The 26,177-nt window shown below is 32.4% G+C and overlaps 1 protein-coding gene and 1 pseudogene across 2 annotated transcripts in view; one reads left to right on the top strand and one right to left on the bottom strand.

Annotated features, from left to right (window-relative positions):
• The window catches only part of LOC149420846 (pyrokinin-1 receptor pseudogene), a 634,598-nt pseudogene that overhangs the window by 126,418 nt on the left and 482,003 nt on the right, over window positions 1-26,177 (bottom strand). The window lies entirely within an intron of this gene.
• Window positions 23,117-24,269, top strand: LOC149420847 (uncharacterized). The gene is made up of 2 exons (XM_089635106.1): window positions 23,117-23,216; window positions 23,692-24,269. The coding sequence occupies exons 1-2, from the start codon at window positions 23,117-23,119 to the stop codon at window positions 24,267-24,269; spliced, it is 678 nt and encodes a 225-aa protein (XP_089491232.1).

The raw sequence follows: 26,177 nt of genomic DNA on the forward strand, positions 1-26,177 counted from the left end.
ACTGATCAGTGAATATATTTATCCAGATTCTTCAACAATTTATTAAAAGTAAGCAGTTCTCGATTCTCGGAAGGTTTCCACCCACTATCCACTATACACCGGATACAATATACTTCTGTAAGAAATGAGAGATGCAGATTAGAATAATGGAATTTGGAATTCCAATACCAAACTTTGAAACCCGATGCAGTCTTGACTGTATCAGGTTTCAAAGCACTGATATGCAATAAAAGTTTTATGAAATATTTCCACTCCCAAGTTTTTTAAATCAAATATATCATTGAAGAAGAAAATAATACAATTAATCTAAACAAATCGTGAAACAGAACAAGACACTGGATTAACTTTTTCGGTTTTATTGTTATTTAAAGTACTATCCCGTTAAACTATAATTAGGCACTTTTCCAACAGTAACAAATAGAAACCAATCGAGTTTCGGTTACAAATAAATTCATTAGTTAGTTAATCATTCAAAGCTGCCAAAATATGGAAAAAAATAGTGGCAAGATAAAAATATTGTTAATTCTTCATTTGAAATATGAGATCGACAAAAACGACGTATAATGATAAGGTCCCAATCGTTGAGTGGTTAATGACATTGTCAAGGTAAAACAAAGATCCTGGGTTCAAATCCCAGTTAAGAGGAAGCTACAAGCCAAAATTGCGTATATTCTTGGTATTCCTTATATTGTAGGTTATAGGCATTAAAATCACTTGTCAAACGGAGTCTAAAAACGTTCAATTTCAAGCACAAAACTGGTTTTTATTTATTTTGTAAATAATTTTATAAGAAACCAAAAAAGTTAATCAAGTGAAACTGTCACAGATAATCTTAGCTATAATACTGTATTTTTTAAAAGTTGTTTCCTTTATGAGTTCATACATTTCTATTGAAAAAAACTTTTGAAGTGAAACTTCTTTACGCGCGTCATGCAATTTCGAGGACCGGAGTAAAACCGACTCATGACCGAAACGAAAATGCGGGTACCCCCACCACCGATTAAAGTTCATTTGATCTAGTCAAAGTTTTGAAGTAACATATAAATGCTTCTTAGCTCATCCCGACAACTGGCGTTGGTGGTGTAATGGTCAGCATAGTTGCCTTCCAAGCAGTTGATCCGAGTTCGATTCTCGGCCATCGCACATTATTTTTTTGTTTTTAACGCCTTTTTCATTCAATATCTTATTTTTTAGTAGGTCAGAACATTTTTTAAAAGAAAATAATATTGCAAAATAATAAAAACACTTATCTCACTGTGATAAAACATTACTCCGCTAGAGCGCGCTTTGCGTTATTGTGTTGGATTAAAATTATTATCTAATCCGTATATTATGATAATTGTATTACATTTATTTAATTAATTTATTTATTTTGATAATATGTAATAATTTACAGAAAAAAAATTAAAACTATCTCCCTCTGATAAAATATCCGTTCGCTAGAGCGCACTACGCGATCTTGTGTGGGATTCTATTTCTGTACATTGTACATTATTTTTAAAAATATATTATATTTTGGGTGTGATGTAGGTAACATTATAAAACATAACAAGCTCTCATATTTTCAGAACCTACATAATATAATCAATTTATGCGGCTTTGCTTACAGTTGGTGCTCAGCGTGGTTGGCTTTCAATCAGTTAAGCGAGGTTCGATTCTCGGCTGTGGCATTTTTGAAGTGAAACCTTGTTGAGGTGGGGGAGCCGCTCACGAACGTTCTCTCTCTTCTCTTCTTTCCTCTCTCTCAGACACCAGCGAACTGCGCCACGCCAAGCATCAGCTGAAACTAGAAGTTTCACTTCTGTCTTGCGTAGGCTTGACACACCCACTTTTTTTTTAGTAGTTTACATTAATATTTTTTTCTTCTATTCTATTCAAGCGAAACGATAGGAAAACCTTCAATTTATCTAAAGCATATTTTTTGGTTTTCATAATGTACACCAATTCGTTATAAAGATTAACCAAAATAGTTATTTGACATTAAGCTTTAAGCACGTTATCGCCTTAAGAACGTTATCTTTTATTTTTGTGACTTGGTCTATTTCACGATTGGCTTAAAATTATTAGAATTATCTTCTTCTTCAATGACATATTATATTGATCGGTTTATCCTTCAAAAGAGTTAGTAAAAAAATTTGATCCAATTAAAAAAGTCAATCAAATATGTTTTTCGATAAATGTACTCATCAGATCTCGCTTGGCTTGGTCTGTTTTTGCACAATACCTATATTATAAACATTAAAAAAATATTTTTGTTTCAAAACCGTGATAAGTAATTTTCACATACAAAATGAGGACTTTTTGGTTAGGGTCTGATTTTTATTTGCCGTGAGAATAGAATACCTTTACTAGACTGGGATTTTAGTTTAGCAAACTAGAAATCAAGTCGGTAACTAATCAAGTTTCTATATCTGTTATTGTTACAATGATAGCGACGGACATGTTTTCGACTAGTTTGGAGAATTTTTAAAGATTAATTATCGTTGATTATTTCTTTATTAATGAATGAGTTTTAGTTAAAATGTAATTTGTTTCTAATTTATAGACTATCACCACATTGTAAATGTGCATTTTTGATATGAAACAGTTAATAATATTACTTTTGTGCTATGTTTATTTTACCTTACTATTTGAAAAATACCCTCTGACGTCCAATGTTAGCCCAAATAAACATAATTTCTAAAAAAAATAAATCCAAAAATTTTCAAATAATTTTTGAGGTATTATCAAGAATTACATATTTTATATACGTGGAAACAATAATGCGGGTTGAAAGGGCTAAGTACAGTCGATGTTATTGTATAAAATTCTAAGTATAAATGTTAAATCAGCTACTATTTGTCTTTGCTGCAAAGATTGAAATGTACATTAAAAGTTGTTGTTGAATTTGGAGGTAAGATATTTTATAAATTTGTTTTGAATACTTTTAATACTATTGTTAATTCGAATTATAAAGCAGAGTGTTCACCACAAATGACCTTGTTGCAGGAGTGATCCTTTGCTTTTGGAATGGACAGAAGAAACTATAAATCGATCATGCTGAAGAAGTTTAAGTGCAACCGAAACCGGGCGACCTACATACATAACTCAACAGAGTGATTGAAAACACTGAAAATAATTTAATTTGTTTAATGTTAAAAGTCCCCAGCTGTCTAGCATTGATAAACACTGTGAGCGGATATGTACTCTTTGAAAGATTAGAAATTAAGTTTTTTTTAAAACCTTAAATTTTTTTATCAAAAACGCTTAGGAAGTATTTATCCCCTTGCACTTACACCTAACCTAACCAGTACTAACCAAACATTTAAAAAAATATGTTTTTGAAACAAATTATTAAAATTTACATCACATTATTTATCAACGTATTAAATTACCCAGTTAGTACAGAAATATTATTTGGTGCTATTTTATTTGCTTACCGTTTTCGAGTCTGTATAATTTCATAATGATTATTTGTAAAATCCTTTTATTTAACCGTCACGAAAATAATCATTCCTTTATTTGGTAAGTTTTTAGATTTTCACGACCAAAAGCATTTTTGTTGTTTGTTTTTGGGGTGTTATGCCGTGTTGCGCTAACTCCATCTTTAGCCGACGTTCCGGACAGCCTGCCCTGATGATGGACACTGCAACGCTGTCCGAAACGTCGGCTAAAGAAGGAGTTAGCGCAACACGGCATAACACCCCAAAAACAAACAACAAAAATTCCTTTATTTCCATAAAATCCTTAATGTCATGGTTTGTGTGACTTCATCTACCAAACTTTCCCATTTTCTAAATAATTCAACCTGTCGTTCCTAAAGTTCGTGGAACATTTTATATACCATATTCCGTATTTATATTACACGTTTCAGTAAATATGCCAAAGTAAATATGCATTAATTATTTCGAAAACAATAAAGTAACTATGCGGAATACCTTCAGATATTTTAGAATTAAAAGTAAACCAATCTAAATTGAAAATTGTTTTAGTTAATATTTAACAGCCAAAAAAAGTTATACACATTGTTTGTACAGCTAAAGAGGGTAGTTTATTCGTTGTATAAACATGAAATTTCTCATCGAATTTCGGGATATTTCCTTGTAATAAATGTCTTTTTTTTGAGATGTCGTAAACCCAATAGGTACCATTTTAGAAAATAAATAAAATTATCTTTTAGATTTCCTATTTGACAATATTTCTAAATTGGAGAATTTTTTTCAACTTTTTTTCAAATTAAACAAAATAACCAAATGTAATTTTACTCAAAATGTAGCAAAGTTGAACAGAAAAAGAAATTTTAAAAACAGATTTTTTATATTAAGTTAAAAACTGTCACTTTTTATCTCGTTTATAAAATAAATAAAAAAATATATTAAAAGTTCCCAGAGAATAATAAAAATTAACCTTTATGTTTCATTGTAAGCGTAATATAAACGTTGATTTTCTGGATTGATATTTGCTTATGTTATGTTATTAAAAATATAATTTTTATGGAATTTTTCCATTACAAAAATAATTTTTCAAATAGAATTATATTTATTTCACCATACAAAAAATTCAACATTTGTATCTGAAAACAATCTTACAGCGTTTTAATTTAAAAGAAAAAACGTTCTTTTTTTTTACTTGTACCATCATGAAGAATCACCCCCCAAAGTAAGCTCACTTTACCCCAGGACACCTGTATATAGTTTAAAACCACAATTGAAAGGTGAATTATTAGCTCTCTCAGAGATACAATTTCCGTAGACATTTTCCAACATTCGGAAAAGAATAAAATCTTTTCTGGAAAGCATATTTTGGTACGTAAATAATATTTTCTTAGACTTAAAATATACCAATTCACTTCATGAATTGTCATGGTAAATTTATTTCGAGAAAAGTGGGAGCACACTTATTTGAAGCCACCTGATGGTGTGGAGTGGAAGTTAATACCAAAATTTTGACTTCATTAAATAAATGTAACTTTCTGAAAAACTAAACTCTACAGATTGGTTTGTTCTGATGAAAATAAAAGCGTAGAATATGCCTATACATAAATATTGTAGTCGCACATTGCATACAAATCAATTTTTGTGGTGAATCATGTTTTCTTAACCTTTCAAATTTACATAACTACTTGGGAAGCCGGTCAACGTTTAGATAGAATTGAGAACTTACTGGGACTTACCGCTAGTCTTCTAAAACACGTGTTATAAGAACACGATTATACTTTTATGGTTCTCTTAGCAGACTCGATTTTATATACATTTTGGGGATCACTTAACGTGTACATTGCACAGGCAGTTTTAATAGAGTGACGTGGTCTCATCATTCCGGTAGGTAATCCAAACTGTCAGACAGGGACAGATATTTGGGTAAGGGAATTCAGGGTGAGGGAATACAAAGTGAGGAAATGCAGGAATCTGTGTTAGTGGGAGATGCATAGTTGCGTCAACAATAATGATATTATATAATGCGCTGTAGTGATATTTCACCTCCCGTAAAATGTCGATATTACCACACCTAATTTTTAATATTGGTTAAATATTGATATGGTATTATTTGTGTGCGAGATGCGGAAGTTTCCAATGTGAAATTGTCCAAACCCACATGGTATTATAATGGTGCACTGCTTATGTAGGACTAGCTTAAATGTTTTAAAATCTATTATCCATATAAGTAGGTAGATAGTGAACTGATAGTAAAGTGATAATGATTGAAAGTGGTAAAATAAGCCTTGGCCATGGGGCTTAGCGTGAAGCGACATTGCAAAAATCAAATGTCAGTATTGTGATAGCAAAAAAAGTTGCGTTATATCATCCACATTCTGGTAACATTATTGTACATTATCTTTCTCGTTATTCTGAAAACGGAGAAAGAAATAAAATAAAAAAATATATTGTTTAATATCAAGAAAAGTGAGCAAAATTACAACACACCTAGATAATAATTGAGGAGCGTTTTCACTAAGCAAAACAAAAGTTATTTTATTATCATATTTAAATTCAAATTCAATTACCTAACTGTTAGATATGATGAAAAAAACTCAATCCCTTTGTAAAAAACCACATTTATTTAATTAAAATTTAAATATAAAATATCACAAGGATGCACTATTCCTGTATAAAGAAGTTAACAATAATATTCAATGCCCAGAGTTGCTAAACAAGATTCCATTCAATGTACCTGCGCGTTCAACACGCTCTTGTCCTGTTCAGGGTTGATCAAAGCAAAACGAACTCTAAGCAGAATTCTTGCCTGAACAGACTATGCAACAATTACAATAGCGTATTATCTAAGGTTGATATTTTTAGTTGCGAACTTACCAAATACAAGAGGTTTATAAAAGAATATTTCTCTGATGGTTTGTGAATTATTTTTATGTCTCTATTGTTAATATCTCTATTCTCTAACCTCTCTCCGTGGCTGTAAATGTATTGTTTAGTAAATATTTCGTTTTATATAATCTTTTGGTTTGTATAATTTTTTTAATTCATTTTCCTTTCTCACAAATTTAAATAACTTAGTCCATAATATTATGCTGTCTCAGTTAAAGTCACAAGGAGGAAATCCATAATTGGTTTTATTTTACTATATAATACTTATGTACAAATTGATTAAAAACTGTCGATTTCCCAAAAATTAATAAATAAAAAATCAAAATAAAAATTGAAATTTTTTTTTTTTAAATAAATATCTACATAATGAAAAATAAAAAGATTTCACAGAGCGAAATACCAAAACATTTTAGTTCTTCTGATTATTGTTTTCAATAAAAATAGAAACTTCTGTTTGCTTTAACTTTTAACATGCACCGAAAAAAATATATATAACTAAATTATTTAAATATAAGTCCTTCTAACTACAGATACGTACATATGAAAAATGCACAAGTAATTAAAACCTAGGAAAAAAATTCGCTAGGGAATCAGAAATATAGTGTTTTTATAAATAACTAGTGGTCTAATAAAATAAATTAAAGTATTTACGTTATATATATATACCTACCTAGTTAAATCAAATTTACATAAATGTAAGTATACGCAGATGTTTCACATTGTGAAAATTTATAATATTCTATAACACATTAGCAGGTAAATAAATAGATTTTATAAAATCTGACCCGGCCATTTCGTAGACACCCACACCCACTTAGTTTGTTGTCGAGATCTCTCTTTGTGAACACGCTCCCCAATTAATAAATGAAATTACGTTACGAAAGTGAAAAAATAAGTACCCTTAATATTACTTTTAACTTTTTTTTTAAACCGTTCGGCATACACTGTTGGGCAATACTTTTACGGCAAAGAGAAAACTGAAAGTAAACAAATCTGACAACAATGAAACAACGCAGCTTTTCAAACAAATAATAAATTAATTTATACTCGTTGCAATGTGGATTTTGGAGCTCTTTTGTGTTTCGAATTCTCACGTTGCTTGGGTACTCGACCATAGCGTGGTATGAAAAGCACAAACGAGATTCTTTTTTACTGTAGAATAAAGTTTGTTAAAATGTGCTATGATTTTGTATTATATTATTTCGTACTATTTATTAATTTTTCGCAACCTCCGCTCCAAAGTTTGACATAAGTATTTTTTAACAAAAGATCCATTTAAATATATTTTATCTACGACTTGGTTATGTAGTACTTCTATCAATTGGTGAATTAACCAACCTTAATTATATTTTTTTAGTTTGTTGGGTAAACAAACAGCTATACAGATTTTATATAAATAATTACATTTTACATGTTTGCATGAACCAGTAAAGTTTCCACATAAAATTTATGTTAGGTACAGAAAAAAATCATAAATAAAAAGAAAAACATTCAGTTAAAACATAAAAACAACTTAATAAAAATAAATGGTTTATGACTTTGCAAAATCATTCAGGCCAACATAATATTTCATAAGCTGTTAGTTTTAGAAGAACATGACCCCTTGAACTAAACATAACAAATTAAATAAGTTGAACCGTATATATTTTATGAAATAAATTTCCCTTATGGGTGGGTACTATTTTTAAAACATTTTGTATCTTTTTGTACTGCTATCTGGCAATTTGAACCCTTTGACCGCAGTATTATTATTATTTAGGTGGTGGCTGAAAAATTAAAATTCCTAGCAGTTTGGTATTGCTTATTTATATATTAATTTCTCAAAATAACGAAACGCCAATTTCTAGGAAGCCATTGTCTTGTTATAAGAAAATACTAACCCTTTGAGCGCCATTGGGGGTGGACTGATTGTAAACAACCCGCTTCCTTATACCCTTGGGTAATCCTCTAAGAAAGGAATATAAATACAACCTTCCTTTGTAGACGTTTTAGCCAATATCTTCCTGTCCGACAGAGGTGTGAGGAGCAACGTTTGGCACTCAGTGAAAGCTCGCGATCAATACAAATTATCCATATTTTACTCAAATTTATAATAGTTTTACAACCATAGAATAAAGAACACAAAAAATGTAATGTGAACGTGTTTTGTGATTCTAAATTCTGACCATTCAAAATGGAAATTCGTTTCATCATGATTATAAAATTTTGATTTAGATCAAAAGTAATGGTGATGTACACGATGTAAGGCAGTAGATATAGGAGGCTTGCGGAGAGTTTTAACTAAAAGAATTTTACAATTTGGGAGGCGGGTATGGGTACTGCCTCACGGCAAGCGATTCGCTGCGTTTGGTAACTTAACACAGTTGCCTGGGTACATAGGGTAATATTTGTCTGGGTCTTGGCAACAGATGCGTCTGCCCACCAACTGCACTGCAATGTCGGGAATGGATCCATAAGTCCGTCACTCTTGCACTTACCTACCCACGGATTCCTTCTCACCGCTGATACTTTTTTCCTCCCCAGAACTTCCTCTCGTTAATTTCTATAAAAATACCCTCCATCCAGTATCCCCAAAGACGGCATAGGCCCTGAAGAAAATTATTTTCCTCGGGGCCTCCTGTGTGGCTGTGGCGGGTGATAGTGTAATAAATAATATGCTTTAGACATCCATTCAATGACATCAATTTAAGATTCATTCCAAGGGCAGGCACTGCTATTTTTTACTCCGACAGTTATTTGAATATGAACACGTAAACAAGTAGAAGTACAGGTCTGTTCCGCATTTTGAAGCTACTTTTTTTCAACTTTTTAGTCAACAGAAAAGCCCTTTCACGCTATTCCAGTTAAATATATTTTTAAATTTGAATTTCTAACGATTTCGATCGTACCCTAGCGTGACACCCAATATAGATCCACGCTGAAGTTTGGCGGTTTGAGGTAATTTTTGGCGTGACGTGATCAAGGTTGTTGTGTACTACCCGACCGGAAATACCTTGACGGGGGTGAGTTTTCCTTTTATAAATAATTTTCAGGTCCCAGGAGACACAGAAGGGCTGTGAAATGGAAGTGTATCAATTGAATATTAAAGAAAAACAACAAAACGGAATTACACACTAATAGATGTAATATTTGTATTTATCTATATAAAAAATAAAGTAATATATTGTATATAAAGAATATATATATGAGTAATGTAATTATATATATGTATTTTATTTATTAATCGAAGCATCGAAATGGTAGCGATCTATATTATTGAAAAAGAAAATATGTATTTATTAATATTCCAGACTATGTAGAATCATATATCTTATATTTATTTATTAATATATGTAATCTTATTTAACGTATTTTGACAATCGAGATATGTGTACATATATATATATTTATATTTATTTTTCACCTAACTTCTAGTAAATTTACTAAATTCGGAAAATGAAAAATAGTTTAACTTCAATAAAGGAATTAAAAAAATATTTAAATTAACTATGCACAATAAACGGTAGCAAAACTGAATCACAAGGAGAGCACGAGATAATTTTTAAAATAAACAATCTCACATCTGGGTTAGTGGGTCAGATGAGATGTTTACATTGTTCAATTTGTTGATAAAACAAAGGATCACTGGAGAATTGGGTCAACCGCATAGTTTGGAAACGACCTTGGCCATAATTAGTTAGTCACAAAGGATTTTATTAATTACCCGAAACAGCTGGAAGATGCGTGCTCTCAAATACCTATCAATCACAAACGACAATTGAAAAATCACGGGTTAGCAAGATTTATATCGAAAAATTACATGAAACATTTAAATATCATTGATTAGATAATCGCATAGATTTTTATTAGTTACCTGAAACAGCTGGAAGCTGCGTGCTTACAAATACTTATCATTCACAATCAACAATTGGAAAATCACGGGTTAGTAGGATTATATCGAATAATTATACGAAACATTTGAATTTTATTGATTGGGTGCTCATACAAAACCCCATCAGTTGCCTGAGACATTTGAGAGTCGAGTACTCTCTAATGTGGCAATCAACTACTTGAAACAATTGGAAAATCACGGGATAGGATGAACAAAAATTAATGTTGAACCCTGGAGGTAAAATTTAAAACAAATACAGTTCATCAATAGGAGGCAGTGGTCGCTCCTATAACAAGACCATTAACCAAATCAAATAGAGATGGCGATTCTCTTAAATAAAAACGTCAAAACCAAACAAACAAAAGCCTGGAGTTCGATAGCTCTCCAAAACAAACTATCAAATAAGACCTTATTCTACTAGTATTTATTAGTATAACCTTATTCTTACGTATATATTCGGTTACCAATCCTAGAGTTTCGCAGAACTCTTCGTGCGAGATCCGAGCTTGGAATGCGAGGTAGATAGCCTCGTATTGCGAGTTATAAACCTTTCCCAAACTGTATGTATACATATATTTATTCGTATGTACTGTTTACTGGAGAATGCGGACCTGCATACAGCTTGCATTTTAGGTCTTATAGACCACTCTCGCATTTTCTTTTAAACGTGGAATGAGGATTCACGACCCGTAAGTCCACACCAACCGTGAGTATATGATTGTATATAGAACGAAACCGGTTCGCCCTAAGTAAATTGTAGTCCAAGGAGGAGTCGGAATTTGGGGGTTTCGAGACCCGAGGGGAAACTTGAAGGCAGTACATGATGACGTGGAAGGCTTTTTGGGACGCGATAACTTAGGTATCAATCAAAGAGCCGTGTCAAAGGATTGTGCAAATTTCTTGTTGACTCACGATCATCTCGTTTACTTGCAGGAGAATTTGGAGCCAAATTATGCCAGCAAATGGGCTATTCCGAGTTCGTCAAATATGCAATTAACTAATTACATTAACCTACTAAATCAATCTTTACATGTACCTTATAGCAGCAGAATCATAAAGGAGTGGCGCCAAACTGACACAAGAGTTTACCAAAATCAAATTTACTAACAATTAACCATTTGAGTTATATTCAATTACCTGTCCAAATAAACATGTATAATATCTTTTATCAGCGTTTAACTACGACTTTGTTAGGGTGCAGGGAATCAGGATAATTACAATAGGAAAGTTAGCTCATCCAGAGAATTCATTTAAGTCTAGGTTTGCAATGGAAAGATCAATTAAATTGTGAAACTCAACGCCTCGATCAGAACCAAGGGGGTTACCACAAAAATGAAGGTTATTAAAATCCTATATCATAAATCAAAAAATTACACAACGTTTGATGGAATTTAATTACAATATAAATAAGGAAATATTTGCGTTCAAGTTCGTAAATAACGTATTAATTATTTAAGTACATATGTCTATAAAGATATATAGTACAAGAGAGCTTTAAGTAGCTTTCTGTAGATATCAAGGAAAAGGGTCCAATTTTCATGGAGGCTTATGTGTTGTAGGGGAGGAATTTTCCATCCCTGCGAACACATATGCAAAGCATTAGAGAAAAAAATTAAATATCGGTCATAGCCAAGAGAGAAGAAAATTTTATATTGTTTTAAACAAATAAAAGAATGGCGAAAAGAGGGGAAATATTACATGGTTATCCAATAAATGGTTTTCAGGGCAGCGGTAACAAACTCGCCTCCCAAATTATAAAAATAATAATTACTGGATATCTTTGACTATTATTCTGATCATTGAGTATTATTAATGATAGTTAGCATAATAATAATAGAGTGTAGATCTACTATTTACAAGTTTTATTTTAGCACTGTTACTTGAAGGAAGGTTTCAGGTAAAAATACTCAATAACAAAGCAGACATATACATTTATGCTCTATTTCGCACACGAATGTCTCTCTCACACCTTTAAACATTGCAATGAATAATATAAAGACACTGAACAAATTAAAAAAAATGTTATGTAGTGTTTTTTTGTAAAAAAAATATTATTTTTCAACCATCGAGGTAGATCTTATGTAAAACACGTCTTTCGGATTTTCCTTACGAAGAATATTTAGTAAAACTTATGGAGATTCCAGTCACATTTTATCTAATATTGGAGATACACAGGGAGAGAACTTTTCAGTACGTATTTGGGACATCAAAATTCAAGTTCCTGGCAAGGTAGGTACGTGATACGATTGAACCTAACCTTTTGAAAGGATCAAAGAATATTAAGACTTCAATTTAAGTTTATATATTAGATATAGAGCCAATGTTTTCAGAACAAAATCCCTCATTAAAATATATTACAAAGCTCGCAGTGTCAGACATATTTATATATTTTCGTTTGAAATATAAAGTATTTTATTATTTTCTAGATATCTATAAACTTTTTCTTTTTTTTTACTGGCACGACAAAAATTTATAAAAGCCGTGTCATATTATGCCAAACTGACATAAAATTTTCTTGTGTAAAAATCTCCAATAAGTACAAGCATGTCATAGTGAATAAATAATATATTCAAAAAGGATTAACTCTTCTTATTGCCTCTTATTGGCATGAATCAACGTCATCGACTTACCATTTTGTGGCATTAGTTCTAAATTGTCCCAACAACCAATTAGCAAATTGTTCAATCTCCATTTTAAAACAAAAAAAAGCTATGTACCAAAAACGATAATTGGTCACTTTACTAAGAATCACTCAAAGTAGTGTGCCCTTTACCTTTACTAAAATAGTTTCATCTTAAACACATATTTAACATTTCATTGAAATACAGAAAACAAAACATCATCTTCTAAAATATTAGCTAATTGTCAATTGACATTACGTACAATGATTTTCTTTTATTTTTAATTATGTTACAGAGTTAAATCATTTATGTTAACAAAAATAGTTCATAACATTAGTATTCACTGCCTTTAATTTTGTTATGTTTCTCTTCTATAGAAGCTGGTGCTTGTGTCTCGAAGAGTGCTGAGCATCAAGATGAATAATATTTAGTGTTTGTAATTATGATTTAAGGAAATATGAATACTAAAAAAATATATATTTAAAAAAATAAATTAAAATTTATAATTAATTAAGAAGATAGTTTCATAATTTTGGTATTTTTTCATTGAACTTCTCTTTAATTGCTTTTAGTAGGTGTTTGTGGTTTTCGATTGTTCTTATATTTTCGGGTAGGCTGTTGAAGTATTTTTTCCCTATATATAATGATGTAGAGCAAAAGAGTTGTTACATTTTTGTACTGAAAATACATGTTTTTGACTAGTACGACTCTATTGATAAAGGAATTAAAATTTCGAACAACTTAAAAAATGTTGGTTTTGAATATCGATATTATTATTTATAAACAAGATTAATTAAATTAAAAACCACAATAACTTTTAACTTAGCAAAATAAAAATAAGGCATGAAATACAATTTACTTGGTGAGTAATAGCACTCTAACTGAAGAACCGTTGCAATAAAAATAAATAAATAAGGATATTTTGAATACTTATTATGACTTTTTATTAAAAGTATATTGCGTAGTAACGTAAACCTATGAAGAATGGTATTAAAATCCAAATTTTGAAATGAAAAAAAATAATTTTCAACAAAATATTATATCACAGGTACCTGCTTATTCGAACACTCAGTTCCAATTTTGAAATGACGTCTAAAATGTTAATTAAACAAGACTTCACGCAGAATTAACCACAAGCACAACTAAAATTTCAACGCCGTTGAAGTGATTCTTCACAAAAATGGCGATGTGCAAGTTTTCAAAAGATTTTTATTATTAGTTTGTTTTATTATTTTTTTATTAATATCAACAAATCAGAAGCTTCAAAAGCTATATGGAGCTCTTATAAGAAAATTAATTAGACTTAATATTACAAAACACACATGCCCATAATGTTTACAAATGGTTTGTTGATGTATTCAGCAACACATTACAGATCTGATGTAAAATGCTACATTTAAAAATTTGAACAAATTCAGACGCTTGTTGTAAAAGGTGATTGATAGATATATACAGCAAATGAATGTCGCCAAACGAACACCCATGTTCGAAAAATAATTACAAAATTTTTGTTTCATGTCGATAGCGGATTGGATTTTGTCATACAATAAAACGTAAATACATGGAAATTTGTCGAACACTGCAGATTTTTTTTAAAAGCTGGTGTCATGGATGGATTTAAAACATTAAGAGGAAACCGGGTGGTGTTTTTTCCATACAAACGTATTCCTCATTTCCCTCTCTGGATTTTGACACTAGAGAAAATATTTTTTTTTACATAATATGAATATTGACCGCAAGCGTGTCGATACGTTTTGATTTTTTTGATAAGTTACTTTTTATAGGAGTTATAACCCTTCAAAAATTGTTAAAATTGCCTTTTTTTAACGCCATCAACAAACGTTCAGTATAGAAATAAGACGATGTATTTTTAAAAAAAGCAAAACGTACAGACATAGAATGTTTTCTTTCAATACATTTGGTAAAAAAAATCTTGGAAATCGGTTCAGTTTTGGAGTAGAAAAATGAGGACTACAAAACCTCGATTTTGACAATTTTATTTAGGTATTATCAGACTGAGGTTCCTGTGTCCCTTTCTCTCAGTATTCGGGGGTGAGGGGGGGGCGGAGAGGGTTTTGTTAAATACGTATACAGTCAACGAAGTGATGTGACATTCTCAATAATTATATCGATACACTAGTCCACTAGTGTTGTCATGTCCCGAGTTATCGATGTTTTTTTAAAATTATTTTTCTGTTTGGTGACTTATCTTGAGTGTGCCAATACTTACCGAGCTTATTTACTAAAGTTATTGTGACAAATTTAATTTGTTTACGTCAAATAAATTAATGGAAAAAAATTGAAAAAAAAACACCTGTTACAGACAGACCCCGAGATGATTCCGTTCCGTATTGCCGAGTTGGATATGGAACACAAAAATTAATTAAAATATTTTTTGATAACTTTTGAAGGTTGTACTCAACATAATATTATCCCTTTATAGGACACTTTTTTTAAGATACAACTACCGAACCAAAAAAAAACTTTTATATTTGACTAAATATATTGTTCTAGATTTTTTTTTTTAAATTATATTTTACAAGAAAATATGTGATGGTAAGTACATACACCACTGATCTTTTGATGGAATGCTGGTACAGCGTATGTTCAGTGGTACATGCATCTACCACATGTTGTTGAATCGATTATGTTATTATAATATCATATTATACAAATGAATATTGAAATCTATGTATAAGAGGCACCATATTGTTTATTGTGCTACATATTAGGTACATACACATAACTAGTTTAGTTTTTATTTAACTTTTTTAATACGTTATATTATTACAGAAAAATGCACTTTTGGGAATACCTCCTACATCACTTGACATTTTATATCTTCTTCAATGATAGATATTAGAATATTTTTTGTTTTTAAACGCTTTATTGTAAAAAAAAATACTGTTTAACATCTACACAATGAAATTAAAACAATTTATGGTCCAGACCTTTCCCTCGCCGGTAAATTTCTTGGTATGCGACCGTCAATTAATTCTGGTAAAAAGCATTGGTGGTAGAAATTTTCTAACAGTGGAACGATTTTTTGCCAGATTTCATCGTCCCTCTCAATTTTTTCATACAGCAAACCTTTTGGACTCCACACAACAAAATAACAATAATTACGACGAGTAATATGTAACTGACCTTGTACTTGGTAGAAGTAATTATGATTCCGTTTTAATGTTAAAGAATGGTCTTCCAATTTACAGTAATCAATTATCTTTTGTGCAATTCCCTCTTCTGGTGACATATTTGCTATACTATAAGGGCATTTAATTTCAATTATAGAATCCTCACCGATAAGGCCATCCGGACTTGCCGCTAAAAAGTTTTTGGTTTTATCGATAAATAGCCCACAAGCGGATACCTGCAAACTTGTTTTTTTTTTTAAATTGCTCTATTGCTAGGCTTTCATTTTCTTTTCCATAATTTGTGGCCATAGTTCCTTTGAATTGTGAGTACAGCTAAGAGTTTAATACTCCTGTAACTGAAGTTTTTTGCCGAAGCTTATATATTTTTCCAAAGTTAGACGCCGTTATCCGCTTACGTCTTTCAATTGCCCACAGATTGTTATTGCTTTGGCCTACCGTATTCCGTTCGAGCTCTTCCTTATTCGTTGAAGATAATTCTTTGAGAAATTCATCTTTTTTCGTTTCAAATATTTCAGGTGGCATATCTGGTTCTAATTCCAATTGACCATAATTTTCATCGGGCCCTGTAACTTTTTTTCTTTTTTCTGTCGTATTTTCACTATACTTTAGTTTTTTTTTTCGACACATTTGTGTATACTCCTTCGAACGTCGTTTTCTCTCTATAAAGTGCTTCGTGTATTTGCCGGGACTGTGGCCATGGATTTTCTTTTGTATTCTTGAATGGGTTGCCAATTCACTATTCCACGAAGCTACTGCTCCAAAACATCTTGCTTGGTAAGATCCTCTTGTAGTAAAATTTACCCTTTTTCCACCTATAAATTTGGCGATAACGTTGTTGAATTGTTCCACAGTGTTATTTGTCACGTCAATAATAAGACTTTCTGCATTTGCTATTAGAGACAATAAGAACTGTTGGATATCAGTCCATATTCCACAATCTCGAAGATCGCTTACTAAATTTGGATCATCAGTATACTTCTCCGGCTTGCAATAGTACGATGCACAATTTTTATGATCACCAAACACATGATTTGCGGTATTTTTTATGTCCATTTTCAAATTTTATTTTATCACTTTGTACTGAGTTTTCTTGCTCTTTCCTGTAATTAACTGCTCTAACTACAGCTCTTCTTATGCGTAAAACGTTTGCTTCAACCTTTTTTCTTATATGAACTGGTACAAAGCCTTTAGCGTTGTTGGTTTTTTTTCCAAGTGCTTTCATTTTGTTGCAAAAATTGCGGAGTAAGTGATGTTTGCACTCTATTTTTTGTACTATAAGGTTAGGACCATATGGCATTTGTTGCATTATTTTTTTCATGATGCTGGAGTCGCCATCACCAACTAGTTTGTTAAATTTCAATCCATGCATTTCCATGCTTCTCGAGAACCCTTCTGCTATAATGTGGGCTTCCATGGCATTAGCACTGTCACGCCAGTTTATGAAGCACCTGTGCTCAGAAGCAACTATGTGTAGTTTAGTAGCTCTAGCACATATGCAGCAGTATGAGTTTCGCACTCCCAGAAATAAAACCTTTTTAGTTCGTAGTCCAACTATGCACCCTGCGCCAGATGAGGAGCTAAATCCACTTTTGTATGACCTCTTTGCCCAGGAGCCATCTGCAACCACCGTTACCAAAGGATAGCCACCCTCGCCTACGTCACCGTTTAAAATGGCTAGCTTTTTTTCTTCTTCACCAGCTGCGATCATTTCTTCTAATGCACATTCTTCAATTGTTGGCGCTAAACATTGTTCTATGTTCGTGTAAGTCTTACAATCCATATTTGGCATATTTAAAACCCCACAAATTTCATTCCATTGTGAATACCCATTTCCTGTACACATCACTCCTTCGACGACAGCAGTATTTATAGACATTTTCCGTTTCGGGTCTTCGGAGTGTACGTATTCTATTTTCTTGCACATTTTGCACTCGAAAACATACATTTCGTCGTTCCTTCACAAATTTTAAATCGGAAAATGTGCAGTTGGTGTGTTCGTGCTTTATATTTGATATCTCCGAAAACAAATATTTTATATCCACAATTCTGCGACCTTCGAAATTATGGGTTTCATCAATATGGTCTGGTTCTATCACCAAATCATCAAGCGTTGTTGATGATGATGAACTTGCGTTTTCGTCTATATTTGGAGCAAATGATTCATCCATGGAAGTTTCATGCATTAGTGAAGATGTAGTTAAGTTCCCAAAAGTAGTTTCGATGACATCCATATCCCTGTAAATGCAAATGATTTATTTATTTAAATTTGTCCATCCCATTTTCCCGTTATACATGCTACATAATACACGGCTCTCATAGCATAAATCTTTAGGTTTTTCTCGTAAGTCGCTCACGTAAGAGAGTTATGGCAAAATTATCAATGTAAACGATACCCATTGGTAATTTTGCCATAACTCTCTTATGTGAGCAACTTACGGGAAAAAAAACTTTACGTACGTAAAGGTAACCTTAGGAAGGTTCAGTAGTAAGAGTAACAGGAAAGCGATATTTCGACTTACCTAGATGTCGAACGTGGTGCAACATGAATCTGTCGTTTGATACTAATAATCGGTTTTTTTCGTCTAGTAGATAAAAACAAACGCGCTTTGTTTCCATTTCTTTTACCCATTATTTATCTGTAAGAAAAAAATTTTTGAGTTGAAGGTAGGCAATATAGTAGTCGATTTTATGTAACTCAATTTCTAAATACACATTTATTATGCTACGTATATATTTGTGAATAGTGGCGTGCACAGAATTTGAAAATTGAAATTTCGGAAAAAAAATCATTTTCAGCTACGACAACATCATTAATGTCGTATTTTCAATTTTAGGATTCTAGCCAACTGAAAAATCAGTGCACGCCACTCTTTGCGGACAGGGACGCGAGCCGAACCACGAATTATGGTAAAGGTACGAAGCAACCGCAAGCGGCGCAGCGTTTCGGGCAGTTTGCTTTTGCTTCGTTCCTTTCCTATAATCCGTTGTTCGGCTGGCGTGTGTATACGCAGCCTAAGACGTAGAATAATAAAAAGATTTCCCGAAAAAATTGTAACAGACGATAAAATAGTCATAACGGATGTAGGAAAAATCGCAAATAAATTCAATGATTTCTTTACAAACGTTGCCGTAGATTTAATAAATAATAATCCCTCATTTCAAAACAGTATACATAAATCAACCCAAATAGACATACCCACCCCCGAACATACTCCTAATTTATCTCAATTTAAACGGATAACTGAATCTGAAATTATAAAACACATTGACAATCTTAAAACAAATACAGCCAATGGTCCAGATGAATTAAGCTGTATCACAATCAAGTCTATTAAACAACACATTTCTATGCCCTTACAACACATTTTTAATTCCTGCCTTGAAAAAAACATTTTCCCAAATGCATTTAAACTCTCAATTATTGTACCCATACATAAATCTGGATCGATCTCTAAACTTGACAACTACAGACCAATATCGCTGATATCCCAACTTGCAAAGATATTAGAAAAAATCATAAAGATACAAGTACTAGAGTTTCTAGAATCTAATGCACTCTTGTCACCACACCAATATGGTTTCAGATCAGGTCTTAGTACTGATGATGCTTTATTTAATCTAACAAAAAAATTATACACCAATCTAGATTCGAATATGAAAAGTTTAACAATATTCTTAGACCTAAAAAAGGCTTTTGATACCGTCAATCATAATAAACTGCTTGGAAAACTTAATAATATGGGAATCAAAAATAATTGTCTGTCACTTTTAACAAATTATTTATTTGATCGCAGACAATCCACAAAAATTGGCGTAAATATTAGTAAACCAGCATCTATGAGACATGGGGTTCCACAAGGAACAGTTATAGGTCCGCTTTTGTTTCTAATTTATATTAATGACCTATGTAATATTAGTATTCCGGGAAAACTTTTCTCGTATGCTGATGATACTGCAATCACAGTTCATGGTAAATCCTGGGACGAGGTCTCTAAAAATGCAAATAAGTGCACAATTATTGTCAAAGAATGGCTCAATCAAAACCTTCTAACTCTGAACTGTGAAAAAACTATATATATTCCTTTTTATAATACCAAAAAAGCGGCACCCTTAACTCATCTAAGTATAAGGTTTCACAAAAATACTTGCAATCCTGTCTTATGCACTAACTGTACAGAAATGAAATCGGGGAATACAGTTAAATATTTAGGAATTATAATAGACAGCCAACTCAAATGGACAAATCATGTAGAAAAGCTTGTAAATAAACTTAGATATTTAACTTATATTTTCAAACGTTTAAATAACATAGTAGATATCAAAAGAATCAAATTGGTGTATCATGCATTGGTGCAATCATCAGTATCTTATGGAATAATTGCATGGGGGGGATTTATAACACCCATATTAAGCCACTAGAAATAACACAAAAACTAATACTAAAAATAATGTTGCATAAAGATATGACCTACCCCTCCTTGCAATTATTCGAAGAGGCTAAATTGTTAGAGATAAGAAAAATTTACTGTACACAATGTTTAAAATATATATTTGCTCGAAATTTTCTTTTTATAAAAAATGAAAATCGGTCTAGTAATAGGGTAAATAATGTATTTAAAGTTCCACTGTGCAAAACAAGGCTTGCGCAAAGACATGCTTATTTTATTACACCAAAAATTTATAATGCACTCTATACCAATACAGAAATCAAATGTGAAAATATATCATCCTACAGGAAACATAAAAATGTAATAAAGTCTTGGATAAATACCATAGATATTAATATTTACCTGCTGTAACATCTGATCTTAATCTCTATTAACTTTTAACAAATCCTTATTAACTTTTATTTTTCATATTTAATCCCGTAAATACAGTAAATAATGATTTTACTATAAATATTTTCATTCTTTTCTTTTCAATTTTCTACAAAGATAAAATATGTATATTTAGAGTAATTTTAACTGAACTGCCTTAAAGAAACACAAGTATACCCACGAACTGGCGATGCCTATGTGGGATTTTTTTGCTATCATACATTTATGCATATTATTATTTTTATGTATATGCTGTTTATGAACTCGTGTGTGTGTACGTGTATTGTGTGTGTATGTTATGTATGGTGTGTAATACACTATATATGTATACATATGTGCATGTGTACATATACTTTTCTGTAATTCGCATTTGTTTCTTTCTTTTTTTAATATGTATGTAAAAAACATAATTTGTATTTTAAAACCATGTATGTAACAAAAAAAAAAAAAATATATATATATTTATTATAGGTTACTAGATATGTTAACAAATGTACCGACTTGCACTAATGCACTTTATGCATACAGTCAAAACTTACTTTACTAATAGTAACAAGATGAATGAACTATGAGCGCAGAAGATATCTATTTTATAGGAATACGCACGCTCAAGTCGCGACGCGTATTGAATTATCTGTTGCAGCAGGCAGCAACCTGTATACACGCACGCACAAGTCTCATTGACTTGTGCGTGTGCAGAAGATGAGCTCGGAGCAGGCAGTCACATGTATATACCTACGCACAAGTTGCGATGTGACTGAGATGATGAGTCAACAGCAGGCACACACACGCATTGGGGTTCACCAATACACCGATAGCGCTTTTGCTGTCCCCGCTGAGATGAACGAAATAGAAATAATTTTTACAAATACCTATCGTTAAAATTTCTCGGCGCTCCTGCGCGCCCTTAACAATTAACAATCTTTATTAAATACACACACCAAATGCGTGACGCCAAAAAGAATAATAAAATTATACCTTTTTAATGACATATTTGTTAAAATTTTATTAAAATTTGTGTAAAATCATATTTGTTAAAATTTGATAAGAGGAATGAAAAAAACATTTGATCAAGAATTTACGCGTTTTTCCAAGAAGATAAAAAAAAAAGCAATCAGAGTTCATTTTTTAAGACTTCATCAGAAGTAAGGAGTAAGTAGTAAGTAAGTATTTACGTAAAAAATGATTTTAATAAGAGCTCCAGACTTCATTGGAACACGACAATTTCATTTTGATGTTTTTGGTACATAATATTTATATTTACTTACGGTGTTTGGCTCCAGTAATATAATGTTTTGGGAAATATTTATTATTTGTAAATATTTGATATTTCGGTTCCACACACATCATGCAAATCAAAAATACAAGGTATTGTATAAACATACTTACTAAGCACGCCGTTTCAGTAGGCAAAGTGGACGGACCGCCAAACAATTCGGTCTTGGCACACTCTCCTCGCCTCATTCACATGCATACATCGTCTCATACATTGCCCTACTAAAGTATCTGATTCATATCTTCCTCGAGCCACCTCGACTTCTGCTACAATTCACATTGGAGTCATATATTCTCTTTACACTCCTTTCTTCATTTATTCGCTCTACATACCCAAACCATCTAAGCTTCCCTTTCTTTATTACTAATTACGCTTACATCAGCCTTGAATTCATTGCGGATCTCCATATTTCTCACGCGATAATATATGGTTTTACCACATATAGGAGAGAACCACCATGAAGAGAACGTTCCATGAAGAGAAAATTGAACATTGTGCCAAAACTAACAACTTTATTGACACATAGATATCCTTCGTATGCTTGTAGTGGTGCCGAGTTGGTTTGCGGGAAGCATGGTTACAGCGTTGTCAGTTCGCTGGCAACAGTCGAGGTGTAAAGTGCTGAGCATCGTTTTTTTTTTCGTGAATTTGTGAAGTCTGTCTACGTTTAACGAGTGCAAGTACACCAAAGGTGATCCTGTCTTATCACACTTAGCTGTTATAACTTACATATCGTGAGTACAATGATGCATTATATTAATCCCTTATTGCCATTTTTATTTTTTTCAAAACCAAACTGCCGTTTCCATGAAAAGAACATAACAAAAGCCCATGAAGAGAACGTTCTCTTCATGGGCTTTGTGTTCTCTCACGGAATATCTAGGCAATGCATATTTTATCAGTCTAGACTTTTTCTCCAGGTGGATGCCGTCGCGTTTTTTTATAAATGATTTGAATTAGTACAACTCAAACTATATTTAGAGTCAAAGTAAGAAAGACATAACTTATTAATTTGGCTACTTATTCAGCAGTTTAAGAATCGAATGCAATCGTATATCCTTTTTATTTTAGATCATGCCAAAAATAAATCGCAAGACTGACGATGAATTCAAGAATGCTATAGATGATGTCATCATAAATAAGAAGAGCATACGAAGTGTGGCGAAAGATAAAGGTATTGCGACCACATTACTTTGGAAAATTATTCAACGAGCGAAGCAAGCACAGGAAACTGGTGAAAGTTTTAGCTACACTCGCAATATAGGGAATAGAAAAATATTCTCTCCTGAACTTGAGGATTTATTAGCATCGTACTTGAGCACTGCTTCAAAAATGTGCCATGGCTTGACTAAACTTCAATTTGGCTTACCAATTTGCTGTAGCTAATAATATTATTCTTCCATCTTTTTGGAGAGTCAATGAAAAGGCTGAAATACACTGGCTCAATGGCTTCATGAAGCGACAAGTCAAGCTTTCAGTACATCAACCAGAAAGTACTTCACTGGGCAGAGCTACAAGTTTTAATAAAACAAACACCAGTAACTTCTTCAACAACTTGTAAAAGCTTCTACAAAAGTACAAATTTCCCCCAAATATTATTTGGAACTTGGATGAAACTTCTTGCACAACGGTTACAAAGCCACCGAAAGTTATAGCTGCTGGAAATACAGTTCCACCTGTTTTTGTTTTTCCAAGAGTACACTTTCAAGAGAGAATGTTAAAAGGGGCACCGATAGGCAGTAAGGATCTGGCCCATTCAACTGGATGGATGACAGAAAACTGCTTTGTTGAGTCACTGAAACACTTCAAACAGCATGTGAATCCTTCGAAGAACAATAGAGCTTTGATTATAATGGACAATCACGTAATCCACGTAAATATTAAAGTCGTGGAGTTTGCACGAGAAAACAACATAATTATTTTGACTCTACCGCTACATTGCAGCCACAGGATGCAGCCTTTGGATATAGTTTATGGTCCATTTAAAACAATATATCGCCAAGCCATGAACAACTGGATGACTACCAATCTTGGAAAAAGAGTAACTGTAATGGAAATAGCAGAACTTGTGAATGTGAATGCAGCATACGGATATTCGTTTTCCATATCAAATATCTGCAGTGGATTCGAGAAAACTGGAATCCATCCTTTCAATAATAATATTTTTTCGGGGACCGATTTTCTTTGTTCGTCGGTTACTGACCGTCCGATTGTGGAAAACGAATAACCAGCGTTTCCATTGAATTCTTCTGCGAAGGAAAACGTTCAACGTGAAATTGAGCGGATAATGGATGTGCTGATTTTGAATTTGAATTTGGGAACTAACCAAGAATTAGAGTCTCTACCATCGATCAGCTCAATCACAACTGATCTGAGCCGTAAGCAGCTTGGGATTGCAGTTGTCTCTCCCTATGTTATAAGACCCTACCCTAAAGCATCTCCACGGAAGAATATTAGAAGAGGTGCATCACGGAAGGGGAAGTCTAGTATCATAACAGATACTCCTGAAAAAGATGAATTGATTCGGATCAGTGACGAAAAAAATTATAAGAAAAAACCGAAAGGGAAACAAACTCCAGGAATACCAACGAAAGGAAAAAAATTTCAACAGAATACAGATAAATCAAAGAACGTTAGGAAAACGAAAGTATTAAATAAAGAAAAATCTACTAAGGAACGAGACAGGAATGACTCTGAATATACGGACACGCAAATATCTATTCACGACGATTCATCAGTATATCTTGAAGATATAATCGATAACGAAGTCTGCCACTTTGCAGTGGCAGATATAATGTAAGCTTTGAAGAATGGATCCAATGTAAAGTATGCAGAAAATGGAGCCACAAATCGTGCGGTGAAAAGGGCTCTTTGAACTTTTTCTGCAGGAAATTTTTCTGAGCGATTTTTTAACTACTGTTTTCTGTATTTAAAAAAAAATATATTAAATAATTAATGTCCTTGATTTCATTCGTTGTTTTACTTTGCATTATTAAAATTATTTTTGGTATCGACAGATAAACAACATACCTAATAATAGTCGAAGTCCAAGACTGTTCTTTTCGTGGGGACCCGTGTTCTCTTCATAGTACACTATACCTTGAAAAGAACTGTATCATACGTATCCAGACCTCCAGAATATTTCAAGAGAATTCATATTTACGCCAAAATCACAAAAACACTTCAACCCCGAAACCGCTCGATACCGTGTCGCCAACACATTTGGAAAACTTTACATCAAAATAACTCAATCAAATGATGTATTATATGTGATTAATCAAGATAGGTACATAGGAATATAATAGCAGAACCTGAAAAACATCTGAAAATAATCATCCAGCACCTCCCTCGGACACACCAACCCATGAAGTGACCACGGCTAGGAGGGCTACCCAGTATTTACGTAGGACCCCCTCCACTACTCCCCGGATCGAATTCCATGATGGCCGCCGTCTCCAACCAATCACAGCACGGCATATCACCTTGACTTTCTTATCAAACACTGATAACAGATTCAAATGTGATTAATTGTGATATCATCAGACTGGATTTACGGGAAAAAGATGCAAGATATAACTACGAAATGAATATCAACATCAAGAAATGATTATATACTAATATATTTGCATGAATAATTATATCTAACTATATTTGTTACCCTTTGGGAAATGTTCAAACCAAAGATATTTAACTTCAAACCCAATATGAAAACTTGTATAATTATTTATAAAATAAATAAACGGGACTGCGGGAGATGGTTTTGGTAGATTGAACTGACTTGGTGAAAGGTATCATATTAAAATATAACTTTCCTCTCAACAAGATAATTGCAGAGAGGAAAAATACCTAACCACTTTGCTCCTCACGAAAGAGGATAGAACACCTCCGAGAGGGTTCGATTTGAAAACGTTCTATAAATAGAGAACCGAATTCCATACAAAGTCAGTTCAACAACTACCTCTGAAAGAGAATCCTCTCTCCTGAAGAAACCATCTCCAAGTCTCCAAAGTCTCAAGAAATATTTTCAAGTGTTTTATTCAGTAGTAAATTCAGTTTTTGCCAGTAATAAATTCCTTTCGTGAGTTCAGATCTGGAATAAATTCCTCTCTGATCGTGGCATTAAACTCCACTTATT

Source organism: Hesperophylax consimilis, chromosome 9, assembly GCF_061612785.1.
Source record: "Hesperophylax consimilis isolate HC1 chromosome 9, BYU_Hcon_1.0, whole genome shotgun sequence".
Classification (NCBI taxonomy): Eukaryota; Metazoa; Arthropoda; class Insecta; order Trichoptera; family Limnephilidae; genus Hesperophylax; species Hesperophylax consimilis.

What these genes read in the sequence shown, in the direction of transcription:
- LOC149420847 (XM_089635106.1), top strand. Translation starts at nt 23,117, where the DNA reads ATGCCAAAAATAAATCGCAAGACTGACGATGAATTCAAGAATGCTATA. An exon ending in AAGTGTGGCGAAAGATAAAG is followed by an intron (nt 23,217 to 23,691) that starts GTATTGCGACCA and finishes AGCCACCGAAAG; the next exon opens with TTATAGCTGCTGGAAATACA.